This window comes from Peromyscus eremicus, chromosome 12, assembly GCF_949786415.1.
Source record: "Peromyscus eremicus chromosome 12, PerEre_H2_v1, whole genome shotgun sequence".
In the NCBI taxonomy this organism is placed as follows: Eukaryota; Metazoa; Chordata; class Mammalia; order Rodentia; family Cricetidae; genus Peromyscus; species Peromyscus eremicus.
In genome coordinates, this window is record NC_081428.1 from 77,962,850 (window position 1) to 77,985,502 (window position 22,653).

Below are 22,653 nucleotides of genomic sequence, written 5' to 3' on the forward strand. Positions count from 1 at the left end.
GTAATCCCAGTTATTTCAGAGGCTGAGGTTAGGATTAGTTGAGCCTAAAAGTTAGAGCCTGGACTAGAAGGTAAAGTCCTGTCTCTAAACAAAGACCTCCCCTGCCCCGTCCTCAGCCCTTTGTCAGCCCAGCCACAGCAGCCTAGGCTGCTCCAGACTCCTGCACAGGGCAGGCCCCTCTCGTCTCCATGATCCCTACTTACTTACATCTACTTGGAATCCCTGGGACCCTCTTAAAGAGACTAGCTACCATTTCTCAAAGCAGTAGAGGATTAACTCACAGTACAGGCTCCGGGCCAAGCTTCCTGGACTCAAATCCGATGCCTAGTAGCTATGAGATGTTGAGCAGGTTTTATACCTCACTATACTTATCTGTAAAATGGAAATAAAAGCAGCAGTGGTCTCGCAGGGCTGTTGTGAGGTAATACCTGGACAAGGTCTAGACCAGGGTTAAGCACTTCTTGTTCTAATCTAAGAAAGCACTTTGCCAAGGAGCTCCTAACTTAGAGGCCCTGGACAGTTTTTTCATGAGACACATTGTGAACAAAGATGTATTTCTTTCCTTCTTTTTTTTCCTTTTCTTTCTTTCTTTCTTCCTTTCTTTCTTTTTTTTTGTTTTTTTTTGTTTTTTTGAGACAGGGTTTCTCCGTGGTAACTTTGGAGTCTGTCCTGGAACTCGCTTTGTAGACCAGGGTGGCCTCAAACTCACAGAGATCCGCCTGCCTCAGCCTCCCGAGTGCTGGGATTAAAGGTGTGCACCACCACCACCACCTGGCTCAAAGATGTACTTCTGTGGAACGGAAGTATAAAGCTTGCAAAAGTGTCCCTGATCTAGAAAAGGATATAACTGGTCTAAGTCCATGAAACCACCTGGGGTGAAGATGAACTTGCTCTCAGTGGGACATCTCAATCAGCCACCATGTTCTAACTGAGTAGACCAGGTGTCTAAGTGTCAGACGCCTTAAGTGGGGCTCAACAGCAGCAAAGCAATGAAGAAATAAGTTTGCAAAGTCGGAAGATAGGGATCCCCTAACTAAGCAGGAAGGAGTCCCACAATCACATGACCCAGCTTCACAGCAGCTCCAGCGCGCCAGTTTCCAGAGGTTACTGGGTGTTGACAGATGCATTAGGAGCAAGAGCCAAGCTTTTGGCTCCAAATCCACCAGCCCTTTTGAATCACTAAAAGTCCAAAACTCTTTTCTCTTTGAAAAAGAAATGAACAAACAACAACGACAAATAGTACAAAAGACTAAATATTAAAACCCACACAACAAACAACAGCCCCACACCACCTTTGGAAAGCAATCTCTCAGAAGGTACACGAGGTCACTAAGAAGCAAATGCAAAAACCCATGGCCCTTTTGGCTCTCCATTGAGCAATTAAATCAAATATTTGTTTCCTCCCCCATCATATAACCATTAACTTTTGTTAAAAATACAATACTCCTGGGAAGTCCACACCCACGCTGGGGTGTGTATAACTGTTCTTTTGCAGTTAAGAGTGAGCCTGGCTGCCTGGCAATGTCCCCGTCTCCTCTTTCAACACCATGCTTAAATCTACATCAAAATCTTTTTCTTAACCCCAATTAAAAATGATAGTACTCATGTCTTTAATCCCAGCACTTGGGAGGCAGAGCCAGGCAGATCTCTGTGAGTTCAAAGCCAGCCTGGTCTACAGAGCAAGTTCCAGGGCAGGCTCCAAAGCTACACAGAGAAACTCTGTCTTGAAAAACCAAAAAAAAAAAAAAAAAAAAAAAAAAAAGGATAGTACTCGACTGGGCGGCGGTGGCGCATGCCTTTAATCCCAGCATTTGGGAAGCAGAGGCAGGGCTACACAGAGAAACCCTGTCTCGAAAAACAAAAAAACAAACAAGATAATATTCATTCTACTCATACAAAGTACAAAGGTTGGGGGTATTTAGGAGTGTTTGTTCTGAGATGTCCTTCATCACAGTAATGCCTGTACTGACCCTGTACAGAGAGAGCCTCAGACACTCAGAACCCCACAAACACAAACAACTACAAGTTCAACCTTGGCCTTTATGACCCTGAAATCTGGGTGCTCCCAAGAAACTTCACTCATCATTGCTACCCTCAAAGAGCAAAACGTCCTTTGAAGATTTCTTGAATGAACTGATTACACTCTAGATGAGCATTACTAGACAGACTTGAAAGCTCACAGGAGGAGAGGCCAACAGGGCGAAGGCGACGAAGAGAAGAGCACATGACACACACATGAAGGTGCCGTGGTCAAAGCCATTATCTTGTATGCTAACCTACAGTTACTCTTACTACTTTATATTTTGAGACAGGATCTCACTGTGTAGCCCTGGATGTCCTGGGACACTCTCTGTAGACCAGACTGCCTCCTAAGTGCGGGGTGTGCACCACCACAAAAAACTGAATGGAGGGCTAGAGATGGGTTGGCAGTTAAGAGCACTGACTGGTCTTCTAGAGTTGATTCCCTACACACACTTGGCAGCTCACAATAGCCTGTAACTTCAGTTCCAGGGGACCTGGCCTCTGTGGGCACCAGTAATTCCTGTGGTGCACAGGCATACACGCAGGCAAAATGCCCTTACACATAAAACAAAACAACAACAAAACAACAACAACAACAACAACAAAAACCTGTATTGGGCCAGGCATGGTGGTACACACCTTTAACCCCATTACTCAGGAGATAGGCAGGTGGGTCTCCATGAGTTTGAGATTGGGCTGTTACCAAATAAATAAGGTATGTAGTATGTAGTGAGACACCTCTCTCTCTCTCTCTCTCTCTCTCTCTCTCTCTCTCAAAAAAAAAAAAAAAAAAAAAAAAAAAAAAAAAAAAAAAGGAAATGTTTTCCAACCATTAAAAAACAACTCAGTGTTGCTGGGTGGCAGTGGCGCACGCCTTTAATCCCAGCACCCAGGAGGCAGAGCCAGGCGGATCTCTGTGAGTTCAAGGCCAGCCTGGTCCACAGAGAGAGTTCCAGGACAGCTAGGGCTACACAGTGAAACCCTGTCTTAAAAAACAACAACATACAAACCAACCCCATCTCCTCTCTGTTTTTGCTGGGAGTGGAGGAGAGCAAGATCCCAAGAATATGGGTCATAGGATGTTCAAAGCCTTCGAAGCTCGGGATGGAGTGCTGTCTCAAGCATCTACTCTACCTATGCTTTTCCATGAGCCTTGCTGACTCCTTTCCAACAGGCTGAGAAAGCGCCTACCGGGGTTTCATGCCCCTCACCTTTCTCTCTAGGCCAAACAGAAGGCTTACATATGAGCACACTTACAGAGGCGAAGCTCAGCTTCTGCTGCTGCAACCCGACACACAGCCTCGCATGTACTAGCTAAGCTCTATTATTAAGTAAGCCTTCAGTCCACACAGACACTCCAAAACATAATCGTATATTGGATGACATTAATGCAAAGTGGAAGAATTTGTTTTAAAAAACAGTCCATAGGAGAAAATACCATTATAGAAAGGATCTTACAATCCTGAAAATCTGAGTTCTTTTGTTTTTGTTTTAAATATGTATGGGTGTTTTGCCTACATATAGATTTTTGCACCATGTGTGTGCCTAGTGCCATAGAGGTCAGAAGAGGTTGTCAGCTCTCTTAGAACTAACTGGAGTTACAGATGGTTGTGAGCCTCCATGTGGTGTTAGGAATCAAACCCAGGTCCTCTGGAAGAGTAACAAGTGCTCTTAACCACTGAGTATCTCTCCGTCCCTGTGGAAATGTGTAAGAGCAGTGAGAACCAGGGATGGCAAGGCCCCAGGTATTAAGGTCCTCAGGAGGAACATTCACTGTTCCTCAAACATCCTCAGGAGGACAAAATGTCCTAGTACACAGCATTCACTCGGCATCAACATAAACTCACAGGAGGCACACGTCAGAAAATGAGTGCCTAGGCAAAAAGATGGCCAATAGTATGTGGGATACTACACAAAATGTATGCATTTTTACTATTAAAGAGCAATAAAAATAACCTGCCTAGAAGTCCCAAGGTTTGAAGAACACTCAAGAGGAGTATACAAACCATCTCACTAAGATGAGGAGAGGTAAATCTGATATGGTGTTGTATGCCTGCAATCTGAGTATGTGGAAGGCAGAGAAAGGTGGAGGCAGGATGACTGCCAAGTTCAAGGTCAGCCTGGGGTACACGGAGTTCTGCACTACTCCTGGCTACACAGCAAGTCTCTCTCTCTCTCTCTCTCTCTCTCTCTCTCCCTCTCCCTCTCTCCCTCCCTCCCTCCCTCCCTCCTTCCCTCCCTCCCTCCCTCCCTCCTTCCCTCCCTCCCTCCCTCTCCCTGCCCTCCCACACACAGAGGACTCCACTTGCCTGTCCAACTCTCTTGTCCTTAGCACCCCCAGTGCTCAGCTAGGTGGACTCTGCTGATGTACAAAACTTTCAAGACCTGCACTATGGCACGGGGTGAGGTGAGAACTAGAGAGGCAAGAGAGGGATGTGACTGTGTCGCTCAGGACTGCTGCTGGGAATGACCAAGAGTGGGGAAAAACCTTCACAGAAGTTATTTGCAGAAACTAAGTGTGGTGACCTACATCTTTAATCCCAGCACTCAGGAGACAGAGGCAGGCGGATCTCTGTGAGTTCCAGGACAGCTTCTTCTACAGAGTGAGTTCTAGGACAGCCAGGGCTACACAATGAGACCTTATCTCTATTACTTTATATATCTATTGGCTCTCCAGCACAGCTGTGCTGCATCAGGAAGCAGGCCCTGCACCCACTGTACCCCAGGTTTCCAGAAGTGACAGGGCTGCAGCCCCACTGTCTGCAGGAGAACAAGAAGTTATACGAGAGAAAGCCGAAGGAAGGAGGCAATGCAGCGGTGGAGGACACCAATCCAGGGCATGATGCACAGTGTGAGCAGGGCCAGACCTCGGCGCCATGCAAGAGGAACTTCCCTGCCAGACCTCAGAGGAAGTCTTGCCAGAGGAAGAGTTGTCCCTGTGGGTTGTCACCCAGAGTTGGTGGTGGTGACTGAAACAACTGTATCTACAGAGTTACTGGGATTTCATTCATTCATTTATTTGTTTTTGTTGTTTGTTTGTTGATACATAGCCCTGGCTGTCCTGGATCTTGCTCTGTAGACCAGGCTGGCCTCAAACTCACAAAGATCAATCTGCCTCTGCCTCCTGGGATTAAAGGTGTGAGCCATTCTGCCTGGCTGAATTACTGAGATTTTAGAAAACATTTTTTAAGGAATTTGCTCAAACATGAGTAGCTGGAACTTAAATCATTTGACAAGTGAATACTCACCACAGCAATTACAGGAATGAGCACCCCCAAATTCCCCGCACTGCTGGAAGCCTAGAAAAATGGCAAAAACATTTCTTTTACAAACAAACAAACAAAACCTCAACAGTATTGTACAGACTAGGATTCCCTAATCGAAGAAGAACAATGGGACACACACACAGGAGTCTAGACGCCCACCTGTGCACTATTGGGTTCTCGCACCTTTTCTGTGCTAGTCATTTAGACTATGAACCCTAGTCCCATACCGCATAACTCAACTTTGTGCACGTGGTGCCGAGGACTGACCCTGGAGTTTGTACACGCTGCAAGAGTACCCTACTAGGATAGTTATAATGGGGGTGGGCAGAGACAACTTAAATGTCAAACACAGACCATTAGTTAATGATTGTATAAATAGTGGCAACTACAGAATTGTGACACAGTCATTAAGAAAACAACTTTCTGAAAAAAGTTTAGTTACCTTGGAAGAGTGTTGACAGAAATGTTAAATGAAAACAAATCAGGGTTTACAAGTACCCTCTGATTCAATTATAGGTAGGTAATATATACATGCAGAGAAAATATGCCAAAGTATTATGAATGATTTCACCTAAGTAGAGGGATTATGGTTTTTTACTTAGTAAGTTTCTGTATCTTTTCAATAAGTTAGGAAATCCCAGAAAATTTAATAATTAAATGGTTAAGTTTTCTAGATAGGGCCCCAAATATGGCTAAACTGTAACAAACACTTGTGGGGAGCTGCGGGAGCCCTGAGTGAACGTGTGTTGTTCCCCTGGGTAAGGCTGAGAGGGATCAAAGCCTCTCTCTAGTCTTGGTGCAAATGGTGACAGTGTGACAACTGTTCACTGTGACAACTGACTTGCCACAGCAGCTTCCTCCTCCTGAAGACTGCAGCCCGCGATGGCCCTACAGAGACCTCCGCTGCTCTGTACACCATAAACACAGGTTCTGGGTGCTGCGTAGGAGGCGCGCCACTGGGCAGCACAGCCCACCTCATCTCAGCCTGTCTGCATGATGTGTCCTGCTTTACTCCCTCGTTGGTCCAGTCAGGTTCCAGGACCAGGCCACACTGGACTTGGCAGACAATGACGTCAAACTAGAAGAATGCACTTAGAATCTGTATTTACAATAGTGATGGCAGATATGGGTGCCGAGGACCCACTCTGACCAGGAACTGTTCTGAATGCTTCTCTTGCATTAACTTCTGGCAAGATTCACCGAAGATCGGAGCATCTTGCCAAAGCCACATGGTCACTTGGGGAGGTGCAGAATCCCACTCTGGTTTTCCTGGGCCATAGCAGGTGAGCAGTGGTCCTCTTTGCTCTAAACTGGAGAACCCAAAGCCTCAGGGCTGCACAATGAAATGGAACCCCCCTCCATGGGTCTTAGATTAACTTTTTTTTTTTTGGAGACAGGGTCTCACTGTGTAGCCCTGACTGGCCTAGAACTTGCTATGAAGATTAGACCAGTCTTGAACTAATAGTGATCCACTCTACCTCCTGAGGCTGGGATTGAAGGCATGTGCCATCACATCTGGCAGTTACAGATAGTTAGGAGCCGGCATCTTCCTCTCGCTTCTGCAGGCTCCCCTTACCCAAGAAGGCCCTATGTCAGTACATACCTGGCCAACAGTAACTGCTCTATAAAGAACTTAAGAGAAGGTGGAATTCTGGCGCTGCTCCTCTAGCCTGTGAAAGCATTACATTCCAGGAGTCTTGAGACTCTATGAGAAAGTGTGGCAAGGGGAAGCAAACAGGAGAGACCACAGGTCCCAGTAGGTCAGTGGGGCCCGGAGCCCACTTCCTGTGGGAAAGAAGGTTCCTGAAACATCAACACACCTCCTCAAGTGTCCAGTGCATCACCAGCTCTCCTCTCCCACCAGCCTGACACTTAGTTTCTCCTGAGAACTGAGAAAGTCACCATCCTGGGAGTCTTGATAAATTGGTCAGAAGAACAAGGCTGAATTATGGACAAGGTCTTTTATTTATTTATTTATTTATTTTTATTTCATGTGCATTGGTGTTTTAACCTGCATGTATGTTTGTGTGAGGGTGTTGGATCCCCTGGAACTGGAGTTACAGACAGTTGTGAGCTGCCATGTGGGTGCTGGGAATTGAACCTGGGACCTCTGGAAGAGCAGCCAGTGCTCTTAACCATTAAACTATCTCTTCATCTCTCCAGCCCCAATGGACAAGGCCTTAAACAGGTTCTTTTCTTCTCTTCTCTCTCTCTCTCTCTCTCTTTTTTTTTTTTTTTTGCATCAGCTTGACCAAGATTTTCACAGGAAGGATTCCATGGAGATGTCAACTCAGATATTCCCTCCACAAGGCATTCGTGACCAGCCTAGTCTGAAGTGCTCCTTGCCTGACTGCCCTGTTCTACACTCCTACAAAGCCTCTCAAGTCGGGGTACTGGTGCTATCTTACTTACTTGACCCTCACCTGGAACAACAGCCACACCCTAACCATTACTGTCTCTTGCATATGCGCACAGATGCTGAGTTGAGCTGCTGCAACAGAAGCTGTCTGGATCCTGCAAAGCCCACAGTATCGACGGCCTCACTCTGTCTAGTAAGTGGGCTGACCCTGACTGGTAATAGTCCTTGGCACACACTGGGTGAACAGTGACCGGGAAAGAGGAAGAGGAGAGAACAGTGTGAGAGCATGAAAATGGAAACCTGGGGGAAAGCTGGCTGTTAATGGGGAGATGATGTGGTAAGAGAGTCTCCTCCTGTCTTAAACACCCCCAAATAATCTATTTGAGCATTTAAAAGGCAGCATTCTGTCTGTCCACGTGGACCTGCCTTTCTAGGACAGTCTGACAGCAGATAAAAGATGGCACCCCTTATGTTCCAGTGAGAGCAGGTAAGGTCCTCCTCAGCATAGGTTCAGGCCCAGAACACAGGGAGAGAGCGGCCCAGGAAGAAGCCCATGCTGCTGTTGTCAGCGGGGCTGATACAAGCCAGATGCAGCCATGAGGAAGCCGCACTCCTCCCTAACCCACCAGCGTTCTGAGTGAGAACCCACTCTCCTTTTCCTTATTTTTTCCAGATGTTCTTCAACCATCTAACAGGTGACAGGTGTAACTCAGTGGTGGGCTTGGGCCCCAGAACAAAAAATAGAATACATTTAAAAATTAAATAATTTAACACAGAAAACACCATATTTCAACCGAGACTGCCTCAAAACCCAGCACCCTTTCTTCCTACCTTCAGGGCGGGGCCCTTCTCACTAGCCCTCTCACTGGCTCGTTTCCCTTCCAGGCCCAGCTGCACAAACAGTTCCAGCAGGTTCATCAACAACTCGTCCACAAGATGCTCTTCCTGAATGTTGGCGGCAATGTTGGCCAGGGCATTGATCACTGCTAGGGAACAGTGCCTAAAAAAAAAGGAACCAAGTCAAACCCACTGCTGAACCCTCACTGGGCTGGGGACTGCTGGAGGGAGAATACTGGTTCTAAGTGGGCCTGGCCTGCCTCACCATGCACAAGGAACTCCATGTCACCTTCATGACAAACAGACCCTGAAAGTGAATGGCTGAATAAATGACTACGGACCTCTTGACCAAGGATCTGGTTCAAGGAGCTGGATATGGGGGACCCTGATTTTCCTCTGAATGTTAAAAGCCCACTGAACATCCAGAACTACTCAGTTCTAGGCTTTTCTGCTTGAGTTTTGTTTTTCTCCTTCAGATCACAGAGAACCTAAACATCATTTCTCTTGATGACCAGATTCTCCCCAATGCTTCCCACCAGTGCTCCTCACTACCCTGGGACTGATGTCACTATCAGCAGAAGTGAACAGGAAGGAGTCCCGGGACCACCTGTCTCTGGATTATGGATGTCCTACATAAACCCTGGGAGTGAAACTGACGCTGCCTCTTCAGCCAGAGGCAGTGGGCCAGGCCTCTGCAGCTCTGCAATCAGAAGCTCTGATACTTCCACGGTATGTTACTAACTGAGGCATGTAAGCCTTTGCGTCTTGGTTTCTTCCTGTGTGAAACAAGGATAATAATTCTCTCTTCATAAGCGGGAGGAGTTAAGCACTGAACAGAGTCTGGTCCCTAGCAAACGCTAGTCACAGCCAAAGACACTCCTTTCCCAGCTAGGTAAAGCCTGGCAGGACAAGGGGAAACAAAAGCGATCAAATGTTCCCACTAGTAAGAAGACAAGTTTTGGAGGTTGTGTGTGTGTGTGTGCGCGCGCGCGCGCGCGTGCGCGCGTGCACGTGCACATGCGTGGTGTGTAGGGGCTGGAACTCAAGGCCTTGTGCATGCCAGGCAAGTGCTCTAACACTAAGCTACATCCTCGGATTGACAAATCATTTCAATGGCAGTAAGAGGCTTTATGGGGAAAAAAGGCAATTTCAGTCAGAAGCTGAAGAAACCGCAGCATGAGATTAGTAGGAACTATATACACCAAGTGAGGGGAGAAATCAGAAGACCGCCAAAGGGCCAGAGAGGGGCCAGCAGGGAGCAGGACAGAGCAGGAGGTGCCCAGGGACAAGGATTCCTGACCCAAGTGTCAGCTCCATGCACAGACCAGGACAGACAGAAGGAGGCAGAGGCCAGTCTGGCTGGGACCCCAATCTAGTCCTCAGATTGTTTACAGACTGGTTACACAACAGTGGCAGTGAGGAAACACTGAGGATCAACTGCTCCTCACTACCCACGAGAAACTGGCTGCAAAACTCCCAAGGGCAGAAAAAAATCCTTTCATTAAAACGGTGTGGTAGCTGGATGTAATGGCAAACATCATTCACTTGTAATCTCAGCACTCAGATGGTGGAGGCAGGAACATCATGGGTTTGAGGCCAGCCTGAGCTACCACAGCAAGATTGTATCTTAATAAACAAAACAAAAAGTAAACGAACTAGGATAGTATTTGCATATAACTATCTATGCACACATTCTTGCATATTTTAAATCATTTCAAAATTACCCATAGTACTTAACACAATGTAAATATCACAAAAAGTGCTTTTTGTTTGTTTTTTTTTTTTAAAGATAAGATTTCACTATGTAGCACAGGGTAGTTTGGAACTTGCTATGTGGCTCGGGCTAGCCTTTAACTCTCAGTCCTCTTGCCTCAACTCCCTAAGTGGTGGTATTACAGTATGTATTACCTCTTCCGGCCTAGAAGATGTTTGATTATTTGGAGACTGTTGATGAGGAAATCTGAACATGGACAAAATTAGACACACGTCTTTGTTCCAACATTTACTACACTGTAGTTGGTGGAGGCCAACTGTGTAACAATGCCAAGAGCTCATACTAGTCAAGAACTTTCACATATACATTCTCCCACCAAAGAACTAACCAGACCATGCCTGCCTAGCTTCCGGGATCAACTGAGATAGGGCGCATTCAAGGTGGTCTGGCTGCCGACAGATCCACATGTACAGTTCTCTTCACTCACACAACGGTAGATGTGCTCTTTGGCAGGGGAAGTAACTGAGGCACAGATAAGTTTTCACTGAGGCAAGGCAGCTGCACTGCTGCCCACTAAACTGACATGGGGAGGATCTTAGAGGAAACTTGTATTTAATAATCGAAAACAGAGGAGCCTGATGACCAGGAACAGTAATGCCAACACAGGGGCTCTCTTCCCTCCACCTGTCTCACGTCTTTGACCTTTCTTCTTACCTTCTCCCTCTTCTGATCTGACAAACTCTTGTGAGATCCTTCAAACAGGAAGAGACATGGCTCTTCCTCGTGACATTCTAGGTAAAGTCAAGAAGCATCTCTCAAGTCTGCCAAGGAAAACTGGCCAGGCTTTGCACAAATACAGAATGCTCAAAGATTTAAATGTCTGTTCTCTTGGGCCCTCCAAATTCCGATGCATCTCTACCTCCGCCCATGTTTTTTTTTTTCTTGGTGCTAAGAACCAAACCTAGGACCTTATACTTGCTGGCCAATTGCTTTCATTAAATCTCCAACCCCCAAATTCTTCTTTTAAAAATCTAACCTAAGAAAAGCATACTCACAGGCTGCTGGTGGTGGTGCACGCCTTTAATCCCAGCACTCAGGAGGCAGAGTCAGGTGGATCTCTGTGAGTTCAAGGCCAGCCTGGTGTACAGAGTGAGTTCCAGGACAGCCAGGGCTACACAGAGAAACCCTGCCTTGAAAACAAACAAACAAACAAACAAACAAACAACAGACAAACAGAAAAGCATACTCACACAGCTTTTACACAGCTATTACACTGTTTATTCAATGTAGCCCTTCTGGTATGGAAACTAGAAAACTATCTAATATCCAGACCAGGGCCTGGTTAAAGTCTTGGCACAATATACAATGTGGTACTACACAGCTATTTAAAGCAACACACAGGGCAACATTTCAGGTGTCGCTGGCATGTTGCTTATGTATAAGAAGCAGGTCACTTAGATGTGCATTATGGGCCTATGTGGCAGAGAAGGGCGCAGAGCAGAGGGCCATAGGTGTAGTTCAGCAACGAGCTGCTGCCATGTGCGGGTTTTCACACACTGCCTTGCATGTGCACTGATTTATAGCATACCGTCAGTAAGAAGACTAACACCCACACGCAAATCCTCAAACAGAGTTAAATGCTGTCAGGATCTAAAGCAGCGAGGTACAGAAGAATACCTGTAGCCATGGTCTTTGTAGTCTTTGGTGGCCGAATACACAACTGAACTGGCCTTCACACTGATTTGCTGGAAGAGGTTCCACACTTCCTGATAGATGTATTGCTGGAAGAGAGCAAGAGATACTGTCACCATGCCTTGATTCCCGGGGCCACTCCAGACACGGGAGCCCCTGTCATCACCCAGGGAGAAAGGACCACGCAGGGCATATTTTTTCATGCATGTGTGCATTTGAGTGTCCAGGCGTGCATACGAGGTCAGAGGAAAACTTGTGGGGTTGGTTTTCTCCTCCCACCACTCAGGTTCCAGGGACTGAACGCACATCAGCAGCTTGTCAGCAAGTCTCTTCCCACCGAGCCGTCTTTGCCCGCTGTGTCTATTGATTTATATACAGGGTCTCACGATGAAGCCCTGGCCGGCCTAGAACTCACTATATAGAGCAAGCTGCCTTTGAACTCACAGAAACCCTCCTGCCTCTGGATTTAATCCCAAGTGCTGGGATTAAAGGTGTACACATCATGCCTGGCCTATTTTTTCTTTTAATATACATGTGGGTGTCTGCATGGGAGTATGTGCACGTGACGCAGGTACCCTCAGAGGGCAGAAGTGAGCATCAGGCCTCCCAGAGCTGAAGTCTTGGAGGCCCTGAGCCACCTGACTGGGAGCTTAGGACTGAACTCAGGTCTTCTACAAGGGTAGTATGCAATTCTAGCCACCGAACAATCTTTCCAACTCGACAAGGTCTTCTATACAGCAAAAAATGAGTTTGAACTCCTAATTCTTTTGTCTCTACTTCTCAAATGCTGGGACTATAGGCGATTATCATGGTGTTGCCTGAGGAGATTCATTTCTAGAACTATAAGAAAACCAAAACCAAAAGTAAAAGAGAAACAGCTTTGATTTAGACCCAATTTTATGCTAGCTACATTGTAAGAAACGGGTTTACACTTCTTTTCCTGAGAGCTGTGCAACCACGGTTACACTATTCTCACCTCCTGAGAGCCATGCAACCACTGTTACACTGTTCTCACCTCCTGAGAGCCATGCAACCACTGTTACACTGTTCTCACCTCCTGAGAGCTGTGCAACCACTGTTACACTATTCTCACCTCCTGAGAGCCGTGCAACCACTGTTACACTATTCTCACCCCCTGAGAGCCGTGCAACCACTGTTACACTATTCTCACCTCCTGAGAGCCATGCAACCACTGTTACACTGTTCTCACCTCCTGAGAGCCGTGCAACCACTGTTACACTATTCTCACCTCCTGAGAGCCGTGCAACCACTGTTACACTATTCTCACCCCCTGAGAGCCGTGCAACCACTGTTACACTATTCTCACCTCCTGAGAGCCGTGCAACCACTGTTACACTATTCTCACCCCCTGAGAGCCGTGCGACCACGGTTACACTATTCTCACCCCCTGAGGGCCGTGCGACCACGGTTACACTATTCTCACCCCAAGAGCCGTGCGACCACGGTTACACTATTCTCACCTCCTGAGGGCCATGCGACCACTGTTACACTATTCTCACCCCCTGAGAGCCGTGCGACCACGGTTACACTATTCTCACCCTCTCAGAGCCGTGCAACCACGGTTACACTATTCTCACCCCCTCAGAGCCGTGCGACCACAGTTACACTATTCTCACCTCCTGAGAGTCGTGCAACCACTGTTACACTATTCTCACCCCCTGAGAGCCGTGCAACCACAGTTACACTATTCTCACCTCCTGAGAGCCGTGCGACCACTGTTACACTATTCTCACCTCCTGAGGGCCGTGCAACCACTGTTACACTATTCTCACCTCCTGAGGGCCGTGTGACCACGGTTACACTATTCTCACCTCCTGAGGGCCGTGCAACCACGGTTACACTATTCTCACCTCCTGAGGGCCGTGCGACCACGGTTACACTAGTCTCACCTCCTGAGGGCCGTGCGACCACGGTTACACTATTCTCACCTCCTGAGGGCCATGCGACCACTGTTACACTGTTTTCACCTCCTGAGAGCCGTGCAACCACGGTTACACTAGTCTCACCTCCTGAGGGCCGTGCGACCACTGTTACACTATTCTCACCTCCTGAGGGCCATGCGACCACTGTTACACTATTCTCACCTCCTGAGAGCCGTGCAACCACTGTTACACTGTTTTCACCTCCTGAGAGCCGTGCAACCACGGTTACACTATTCTCACCCCCTCAGAGCCGTGCAACCACGGTTACACTATTCTCGAGCCGTGCGACCACGGTTACACTATTCTCACCATGCAGTGTTGAGACCATTGTGAGAATTTAGCTCAGTTTCAAGCACATTAGCAGTGCAATCTTACACTCCTTATAGTCAAAGGTTTCCAGCTCGGGCCTTACTGCAGGGTTCTTCCTTACATTTCCAGTGATAACCAGGCAGCCCAGCTGATCGATGATGAGCACGTCGAGGGGCGAGGGAGGCTGGCAGAATTTCTGCTGCAGGATCTGCAGAATTGGCTCCATGACCTTTGGGGTGTCCCTCAGAGCCACTGCGATGTGTCCCAAGGCACGGATGGTATGGTCAGGAATCAAGTGAGCATCCCTGTGGTGGGGAGGAAGAGAGGTATTTGAAAAGCTCAGAGAGCCAGGCATGGTAGAGCACTCAGGAGGCTGATCTGTGGGTTCAAGGCCGGCCTGGTCTACAGAGTGAGTGCCAGGACAGTCATGACTCCACACAAAAAACCCTGTTTAAAAACAAACAAACAAACCACCAAAAAACAATCAAACAAAAAAGCCTCCAAAAACATCACACCACTGCGACTTTAATCCTTATTGTGCACTGTTTACAGAACCTAATAATCCAAGATACCCGGGTGTGCCAGGACACTCTCGTGACCGAAGTCATGAAATGGCTGTAAAGCTCCTTCAGCAAGACTAAAGGTAACAGAAAACTGTGGTGATATTTTGTTTGTGCTCTAACAAATAAAATTTGCCTGAAGATCAAAAAAAAAAAAAATACAAAACCAAACCAAACCCTCCAAAAGTTAAAAAAGCTGAGGCATGCAGTGGTGAAACAAAACCAAGAGACTCTAGCCTAGGCCTTGACTTCCCCGTGGCCTTGAAGAAGCTTCTTCTGAAGGAACTGCTGTGCTCTCTCACCACGTTCAGAGACAGAGACCCAGACTCTACCTCTAGCACTGTGGTCCAGAATGTACATTTGTGGGTAGGACTGACCTCGGCCCTTCAGCAGACCCAAGGCATGGCTAGGCTGTGAGCAGGGAAAAGGCACAGACACACAGTGGCATGCACTGCGACTGAGCCCGCAAAGCACATCTGTGCTTCCAAATGACAGACACATACTTGTCACTCTCCTGGGAGATGTAGAGCCGGTTGGAGAGGCTAGCCAGGAAGGCCTCCACTATCACCGGGTCCACAGTCAGGCCAGCCTTCAGGCACCTGTGCAGCAAAGAAGTCCAAGTGACATCAGGTGTTAAGACGACAGATTGGTTTTGTTTGTTTTCTGCTCGGTCTGCTCCTTGCTGAGTTGTACAGCATTTTACAAAGCAGCTCTGAACTCTCTACTCCAGAAATCTAAATGAAAAGCCCTTCTATAGCATGGATTTAAGGAATTAGAGCGGACTTCGCCCACTTGGTAGTATCTATTCTAGAAACAATAACTTAAATCATTTTGCCTGTGCTGATGGATCAGCTTCCTTCAGAATAATGTGCCCATGCTAATTTCAATTTCACACTTCCTTTACCATTTATAGCAACTGACTCAAAAGACAGATGTTCCAGATAGCTGAAGGAACATCAGTACTGAGCCCCCCCCCCCCCCCCCATTAACGCCAGGGCTTTACAAACGCAAAGCACATGTCCTGCCACTAAGCTGTACCCTTGATCCCCACCAAGGGTCTTTATTAAGGAGAGATGCTTATGCTATAAAGAAAACAGAACCTTTAAAAGCCCCTGAGAACATGAAACCTTCTTTCTCGGGTGTCGGGTGTGTCCTGCTCGCCCCACCTGTCTGGCTCTTAAGGCACACTGAGAATGAGGAGCCAGAATTCAAAGGGAGGCGCACACATTCATATCAATTAGAAAGCATTTGACTTTTGGACTGGGAGAGAAAGAGCACGCAGCAAGTCTCCACAGCAAAGGACACTGAATCCCATTGAAAACAACAGCAAAAACTGTCACGGGATATTTGATCACACTGTGTGAAGATGTGTCTCTGCTAAGGCACCTTCTGATTGGTTTAATAACAAGCTGAATGGCCAATAGCTAGGCAGGAGAGGATAGGTAGGACTTCCGGGGAGAAAGAGGAACTGAGGGTGGGGGTGGGGGTGGGGAAGACTCTGAGAGGCGGGGATTTGTCAGCCAGCCAACGAAGTGGGGCACACTATACTGAGGAGAGGTAACGAGCCACGTGGCAGAACGTAGATTAATATAAACAGGTCAATTTAAGTTTTAAGAGCTAGTTGGGAACAAGCCTAAGCTAAGGCCAAGCTTTCATAATTAGTAAAAAGTCTGTGTGTCGTTATTTGGGAGCTGGCAGTCCAAAGAGAGACCTGTAGCAAAAAGCCTCTGACTTATTTGAATATTATAAAGGAAAAATATAATTACATGTTACTTTGAAAGATGAGCCAATAGATCAATCCTTTTTTAATATATTACAAAGCATTTCTATTTTTCTGACAAAGAAAAGGCAGCTTTAAAACAACAACAACTCTTTTTATACATACACAATATGCAGAAACAAGCTGTAAATGAAAAGGATTACCTCACTCCTTTGCATCAAGCCTCTGCCCACTTGCTGTCCCCTCCCCCAAAGCTTCTTCAGCTAGAGCCCCCACCTGCAGATGTTGTCAATGGCGATGTCCCGGAGCTGCTCATACATGGATGGCTGGTTCTTCTTACCCGGCAAGACATTCAGGGTTGACTCAGAATGCTCATTGGTGACGCTGATTTTTATATCATTGCCAGCAACTAAAAGTGAAAATTCAAACTGGTGTCTGACTCAGATTCACTTCCATCCCCTTTGTCTCGAGCTTTAGCTTGTGAAAACAAGCACCCAAACATCCAACCACATCTCACTGCTGGCTTTCTTTCTTTTTTCTTTTTTCTTTCTTTCTTTCTTTTTTTTTTTGAGACCACAGGATCTCACCATGTATCACTGGCCTGCTTGGAACTCACTATGTAGATCATGCTTGCCTCCTTAAAGGCATGCACCACCATGCTGTGGGATGTCTTTCTGTATGCTGTAAGTATGTGTGGCTACCATTGGTTAATAAAGAAGCTGCTCTGGCCTATGGCAAGACAGGTTATAGCCAGGCGGGAGATCCAAGCAAAGATACAAGAAGAGAGGCGGAGTTGGGGGAGATGCTGTGAGCTGCCAGGGGAGCAAGATGTAACAGAACACAGGTAAAGCCATGAGACACGTGGAGATACACAGATTAATAGAAATGGGTTAATTTAAGATGTAATAGCTAGCTAGCAATAAGCCTGAGCCATAGACCAAAACAGTTTTAATTAATATTGAGCCTCTGAGTGATTGTTTTATAAGCTGCTGCAGGACCAAGTGGGCCACAGACAAGCTTCTGGTTACAATCGGCGCCCAGACTTTGGCAAGAATTTCCACATAAAACCTGAGAGCTTAAAAAAAAAATGGTTCTAAAACAGAATCAAGAACAGCTTACTAGTCCAGGTCTCATTATGGGCCATGGTACAGAGATGTGTCCCCTGGCCACAGCTGGCTTCTGTGACAACATGGAGGACTCCCAGTTTCTCATGGGCAGAGACACAAAGAGGCTTCTTTCAGCCGCTGTATGACAGTTTGGGAGCACAGCCACGGCCTTAAAAAACACAGGCATGCTACTTAATATTGCTTCCTAGAATTGGGGAGGTAAGCATGACTCATTGGTACCTGTGCCATGTTGAAAAGCAGAGTGGACCGGGTGGTGGTGGCGCACACCTTTAATCCCAGCACTTGGGAGGCAGAGCCAGGCGGATCTCTGTGAGTTTGAGGCCAGCCTGGTCTACAAAGTGAGATCCAGGATAGGCACCAAAACTACACAGAGAAACCCTGTCTTGAAAAACAAAACAACAACAACAAAAAACAAAACAACAAAAAAAAGAAAAGCAGAGTGGAGTGAAGCCAGCAGCCAAGGCTGCCACTTGGGTCCTAGCCACACAGCTTAGCAGTTTAAAAACTCTCCTGGTCAGAAAAGGATTAAAGATATACAATAAAACATATTCACATGGAAAAAAACCTCTAAATGGGTTACAGTGTGTTTAAAAATATACATAGGGGGCTGGAGAGATGGCTCAGAGGTTAAGAGCACTGCCTACTGTTCCAGAGGTCCTGAGTTCAATTCCCAGCAACCACATGGTGGCTTACAGCCATCTGTAATGAGATCTGGTGCCCTCTTCTGGCCTGCAGGCATACATAGAAGCAGAATGTTGTACACATAATAAATAAATAATCTTAAAAAATATATATATATACATAGGCTTGGGAGAGAAAAGAAAAAGGATAGACAAAGTCCTTAAAAAGTAAATAGAACAAAAAAAAAAGCCAGGTAAAGATGGAAAATACAGAGGGTCTGGATACTGTATATTATTGTGTTGTCTTAGGGATTTTCAACTGCAGAGAGGCATTTGATTGTAGGGGCTGCTACATATATATTTTAAAGGTCTCTTGACTTCAAAATTTGGGTCTAAGGATACGTTGCTTTGGAAAAGAGGTTCTGCTTTTCTTTCCACAGAAGACGAGAAGCTGTGGATTCCTTCCAGGTTAATATGGTTCCATCAAGGAAGACCCCGAGAGGTCTCCAATGGGAGCGATGGCCCAGATGATCCAACATCCACAACAGCTTCAAGGCAGCTGGCTAAGACAATCCAGCTTCACAGACTACTACAATCAATACTAGACAATAATTCTAATTTTTCTCAGGATCCCTATAAGATTGCCAGTGCCCCAAATCAGCAAGAAGTAGTCTAGAAAACTACACCCACATTCCCAAAAATAAATTATGGATGTTTGTCTTTGTTTAGGGTTAGTCACAAATTATTATTGGTCATAGTCAATCACTTTCTAAAAAAAGAAAGGGGGATATGATACAGAAATAATAGGATAAAATGGTAGATTATTAAATCCACTTTAATCCAAAAAAAAAAAACCACCCAAAAAACTGTTAATCTCAAAATACTTTACATTGGTATGGATTTTGGTTTATTAATACAAATTTAAGGTCAGTTTTGCTATACTGTATATATATTCCTACTCTTGTTTAAGATATTATGTTTATGCAGCTCATTTAAAATTATAATGTATAATTAAGAAATATAGATTAATAATTAGTCATCTATGATAATCAAACTTATAGTCACGTTAGTTAAGTTTTTAGATATACAAAGACATATTTCAATTAGGTAAGTAATCTTTAAACACTTCAAAGACCTACAGAATAAGGCATTTAAAATATTTTAAGAACTTTGACTTTTCTGGATAGTGAGACATATCTGTACCCGGCAGCACCAATTACTTCAAAGAGGATGATGGGCATCAAAGTTTGCTTACAATACAGAAAAGGCTAGCCATATGGGTAAGAAACTGCTCTTGCCTGGACTGCTTGACAGTATGCAGTACAAACTGGACATCCAGGACCCATGTGAAAATGACCACTCAGCTTGCCAAAACAAGGCAGGATGGTCCTTTAGGTTCCTGCTTTGCAGAAGAAACTGCCAGACATTCTGCAGGACACAGAGGAAAGCCACTGACAAACTTTGCCATTAGGCAGAACAGTCCTTCAAATTTCCTGCTTCTCTGAAAAGTCTGCCAGAGACTATAGGCCTGTAGGCCGAAGATGGATGCCCCAACATTACAGAGGAACTTTGGATGACTGTCCAGGCAGCCAGATGTCTCTGTCATTTCTAGAATTATGGATGTTGCTTACAATGCACTTCCTGTTTACTCAAGCAATATTATATACTTCTGGGGTCTTTGATATAGTTGAAGACTAGATAGTTATAATTACAGTTTTCCTTGGTTATGATAAAAGGTTAATTTGATATGAAACTTTAGACTCATAAATATAGAATGAATGATAGAGTATTTTCTCTAATTTTACCAAATACAAATAGACTAGATGTTGTAACTGTAATTCTTGCTTGATAACTGTTTTGTTATACATAATTTTACTATGTTAAAGTTAAAACCATCCTTTTTGATTAGACAGAAAAGGGAAGTGCTGTGGGATGTCTTTCTGTACACTGTGAATATATGTTTCTCCAATTCGTTAATAAAGAAGCTGCTCTGGCCTAGACAGGTTAGAGCTAGACAGGAAATCCAAGCAGAGATACAGGGAGAAGAGAGTGGAGTCAGGGGAGATGCTGTAATAGAACACAGGTAAAGCCACGAGACACGTGGTGATACATAGATTAATAGAAATGGGGTAATTTAAGATGTAGCTAGCTTGCAATAATCTTGAGCCATAGACCAAACAGTTTGTAATTAATATAAGTCTGTGTTTATTTGGGACCAAGCAGCTGTGGGACACAGGAAAACTTCAATCTACACCACCACGCCTAGCTTACTGACCAGACCAAACATTTTAGAAGCAAGAATCTGAGACCAACAGAAAAGGTGATGGAACATATTTAAATCAAAAGGACAGGTGGCTTATAAAGTTTACAAACTTGCTTAAAAAGTAAGCTCAACAATTTCTTAATGAACCATTTTTTAAAAAATGACAAAGTCAGGCATGGTGGCACACATCTTTAATCCTAGCACTCCAGAGACAGAGGCAGGCAGATCTCTGTAAATCTAAGGCCAGCCTGGGGTAGATAGTGAGTTCCAGGACAGCCAGGGTTATACAGAGAGACCCTGTCTCAAACAGCAACAACAACAAAATAAATAAATGAATGGCAAATATCCACATGAATGCAGCTTTGATGCTCAGTGAGGCATAGTCCTGTTCTGGGGACTCCAAGCAGTGTGCACACAGCAGGTCAAAGTGTGTGTGTGTTTGGGTGGTGGTGCATGTGACGGAAGCTTGGAAGATCCTAAGCACAAACCTAAACGTTTACACCATTCCTTAACAAAGTTACAATGCTAGAAAACATCACAATTATAAATCAAGGATTGTTTTTCTTCTGTTTGAGTGTCTTTAAGGACTGGGGGAGTCTTCTGACAGCTATGTTTGGGTTTCTTCATCTGAAGGGAAAAGATAGCAGTGTAACTATGCATGACATTAACTACATTAGTGCCTCACATCCACGAAGGCTGGACTAACTAATTAGTTAATCAATCTGTACTAATTACTATTACATGAGAAGATCTGCTCTGAGCCTGCATCCTCTTATGAGGCAGTGGGGACCATGTAAGGCAGTGTGCATGAGACTCCTAGCCCAGCTGTGAGGCATGGAGGGCTCCCACTTACTTCCTCAAGAGAAAATGCCAAACAACAAAACAAAAACCAAAGCCAAGATTACAAGAGGTCTCCAGTGGGAGGCAGAGAAAGGCCTGAAACCTAGGGAATGGGGATCTGTAGAGAAAGAGAGAAGGAAAGATATAGAGGAGAGGAATGGCCCAGAAAAGTACGGTCAGAACTCAAATAATTACACAGCCCCCTCTCTCAAGGATCCAGAAGCCCTGAATGCTGAAAATGAGAACTTGTGGAATATTAGTTGAAGATGTGTTACATTTGTTTATGCTGTGGAATATTTGTTTAATGATGCAAAGATGTGTTGCATTCTTTGTTTTTTGGTGTTTTGAGACAGGGTTTCTCTGTGTAGCTTTGGCATCTTTCCTGGAACTCACTCTGTAGCCCAGGCTGGCCTTGAACTCACAGAGATCCGCCTGGCTCTGCCTCCCGAGTGCTGGGATTAAAGGCATGCACCACCACTGCCTGGTGTTGCGTTCTTTTACGTTGCATTTGCTTAATTCTGTGAAACTGTGTTACTTTGCCTGCCTAAAACACATGATTGGTCTAATAAAGAGCTGAATGGCCAATAGCTAGACAGGAGAAAGGATAGGTGGGGCTGGCAGGCAGAGAGAATAAATCTGGGGAAAGAAGATTGAGGAGTGAGAGAAAAGGAGGAGAGGAGGATGCCAAGGGCCAGCAACCCAGCCATACAGCCAGACACGGAATAGGAAGGAAAGAAAAGATATACAGAAATAGGAAAAGGTAAAAGCTCAGAGGCAAACGGTAGATGGGATAATTTAAGTTAAGAAAAGCTGGGCTGGAGAGATGGCTTAGCAGTTAAGGGCACTGGCTGTTCTTCGAGGGTTCCTGAGTTCAATTCCCTGCAACCACATGGTGGCTCACAACCGTCTGTAGTGAGATCTGGTACCTTCTTCTGGCCTGCAGGCAGATGTGCAGACAGAGTACTGTATACATAATAAGTAAATAAAATATAAAAAAAAGAAAAAAGAAAAGGTAGCTAGCAACAAGCCAAGCTATGGCCGGGCATTCATAAGTAAAAGTAAGTCTCCATGCATTTATTTGGGAGCTGGATGGCAGGCCCTCAAAGAGCAAAGAGTAAAGAATAAAAGCAAACAACTATAAGAACGATTACCTGTGTGGTACTGACTGTGGTACTTATAGAGCTTCACCAGCACTGGGGATGGAATCACCAGAAAGTCTCTCAAAGATGGTGTCACCGAGTGTACCACCACTGGGAACCTTTCACACAGGCGGCCCAGACCCTGCAACACAACATCAGTCCATCATGCTGTCTGGAAAGGATCATCCAAAAGGCCTTAAGCCTTCTGATATCAGACCCAAACTTCCAAAATCAAAGTTCCC

At 45.5% G+C, this 22,653-nt stretch overlaps 1 protein-coding gene across 1 annotated transcript in view; it reads right to left on the reverse strand.

Annotated features, from left to right (window-relative positions):
* Positions 1-22,653, reverse strand: part of Pi4ka (phosphatidylinositol 4-kinase alpha) — a 121,949-nt gene that overhangs the window by 36,311 nt on the left and 62,985 nt on the right. The window contains exons 13-19 of the mRNA XM_059277046.1: positions 22,424-22,553; positions 16,699-16,831; positions 15,206-15,301; positions 14,264-14,447; positions 11,876-11,979; positions 8,479-8,647; positions 5,271-5,321 (exon numbers count right to left, since the gene is read on the reverse strand). Coding sequence (XP_059133029.1) covers positions 5,271-5,321; positions 8,479-8,647; positions 11,876-11,979; positions 14,264-14,447; positions 15,206-15,301; positions 16,699-16,831; positions 22,424-22,553 — 867 coding nt within the window. The remainder of the gene's footprint in view (positions 1-5,270; positions 5,322-8,478; positions 8,648-11,875; positions 11,980-14,263; positions 14,448-15,205; positions 15,302-16,698; positions 16,832-22,423; positions 22,554-22,653) is intronic.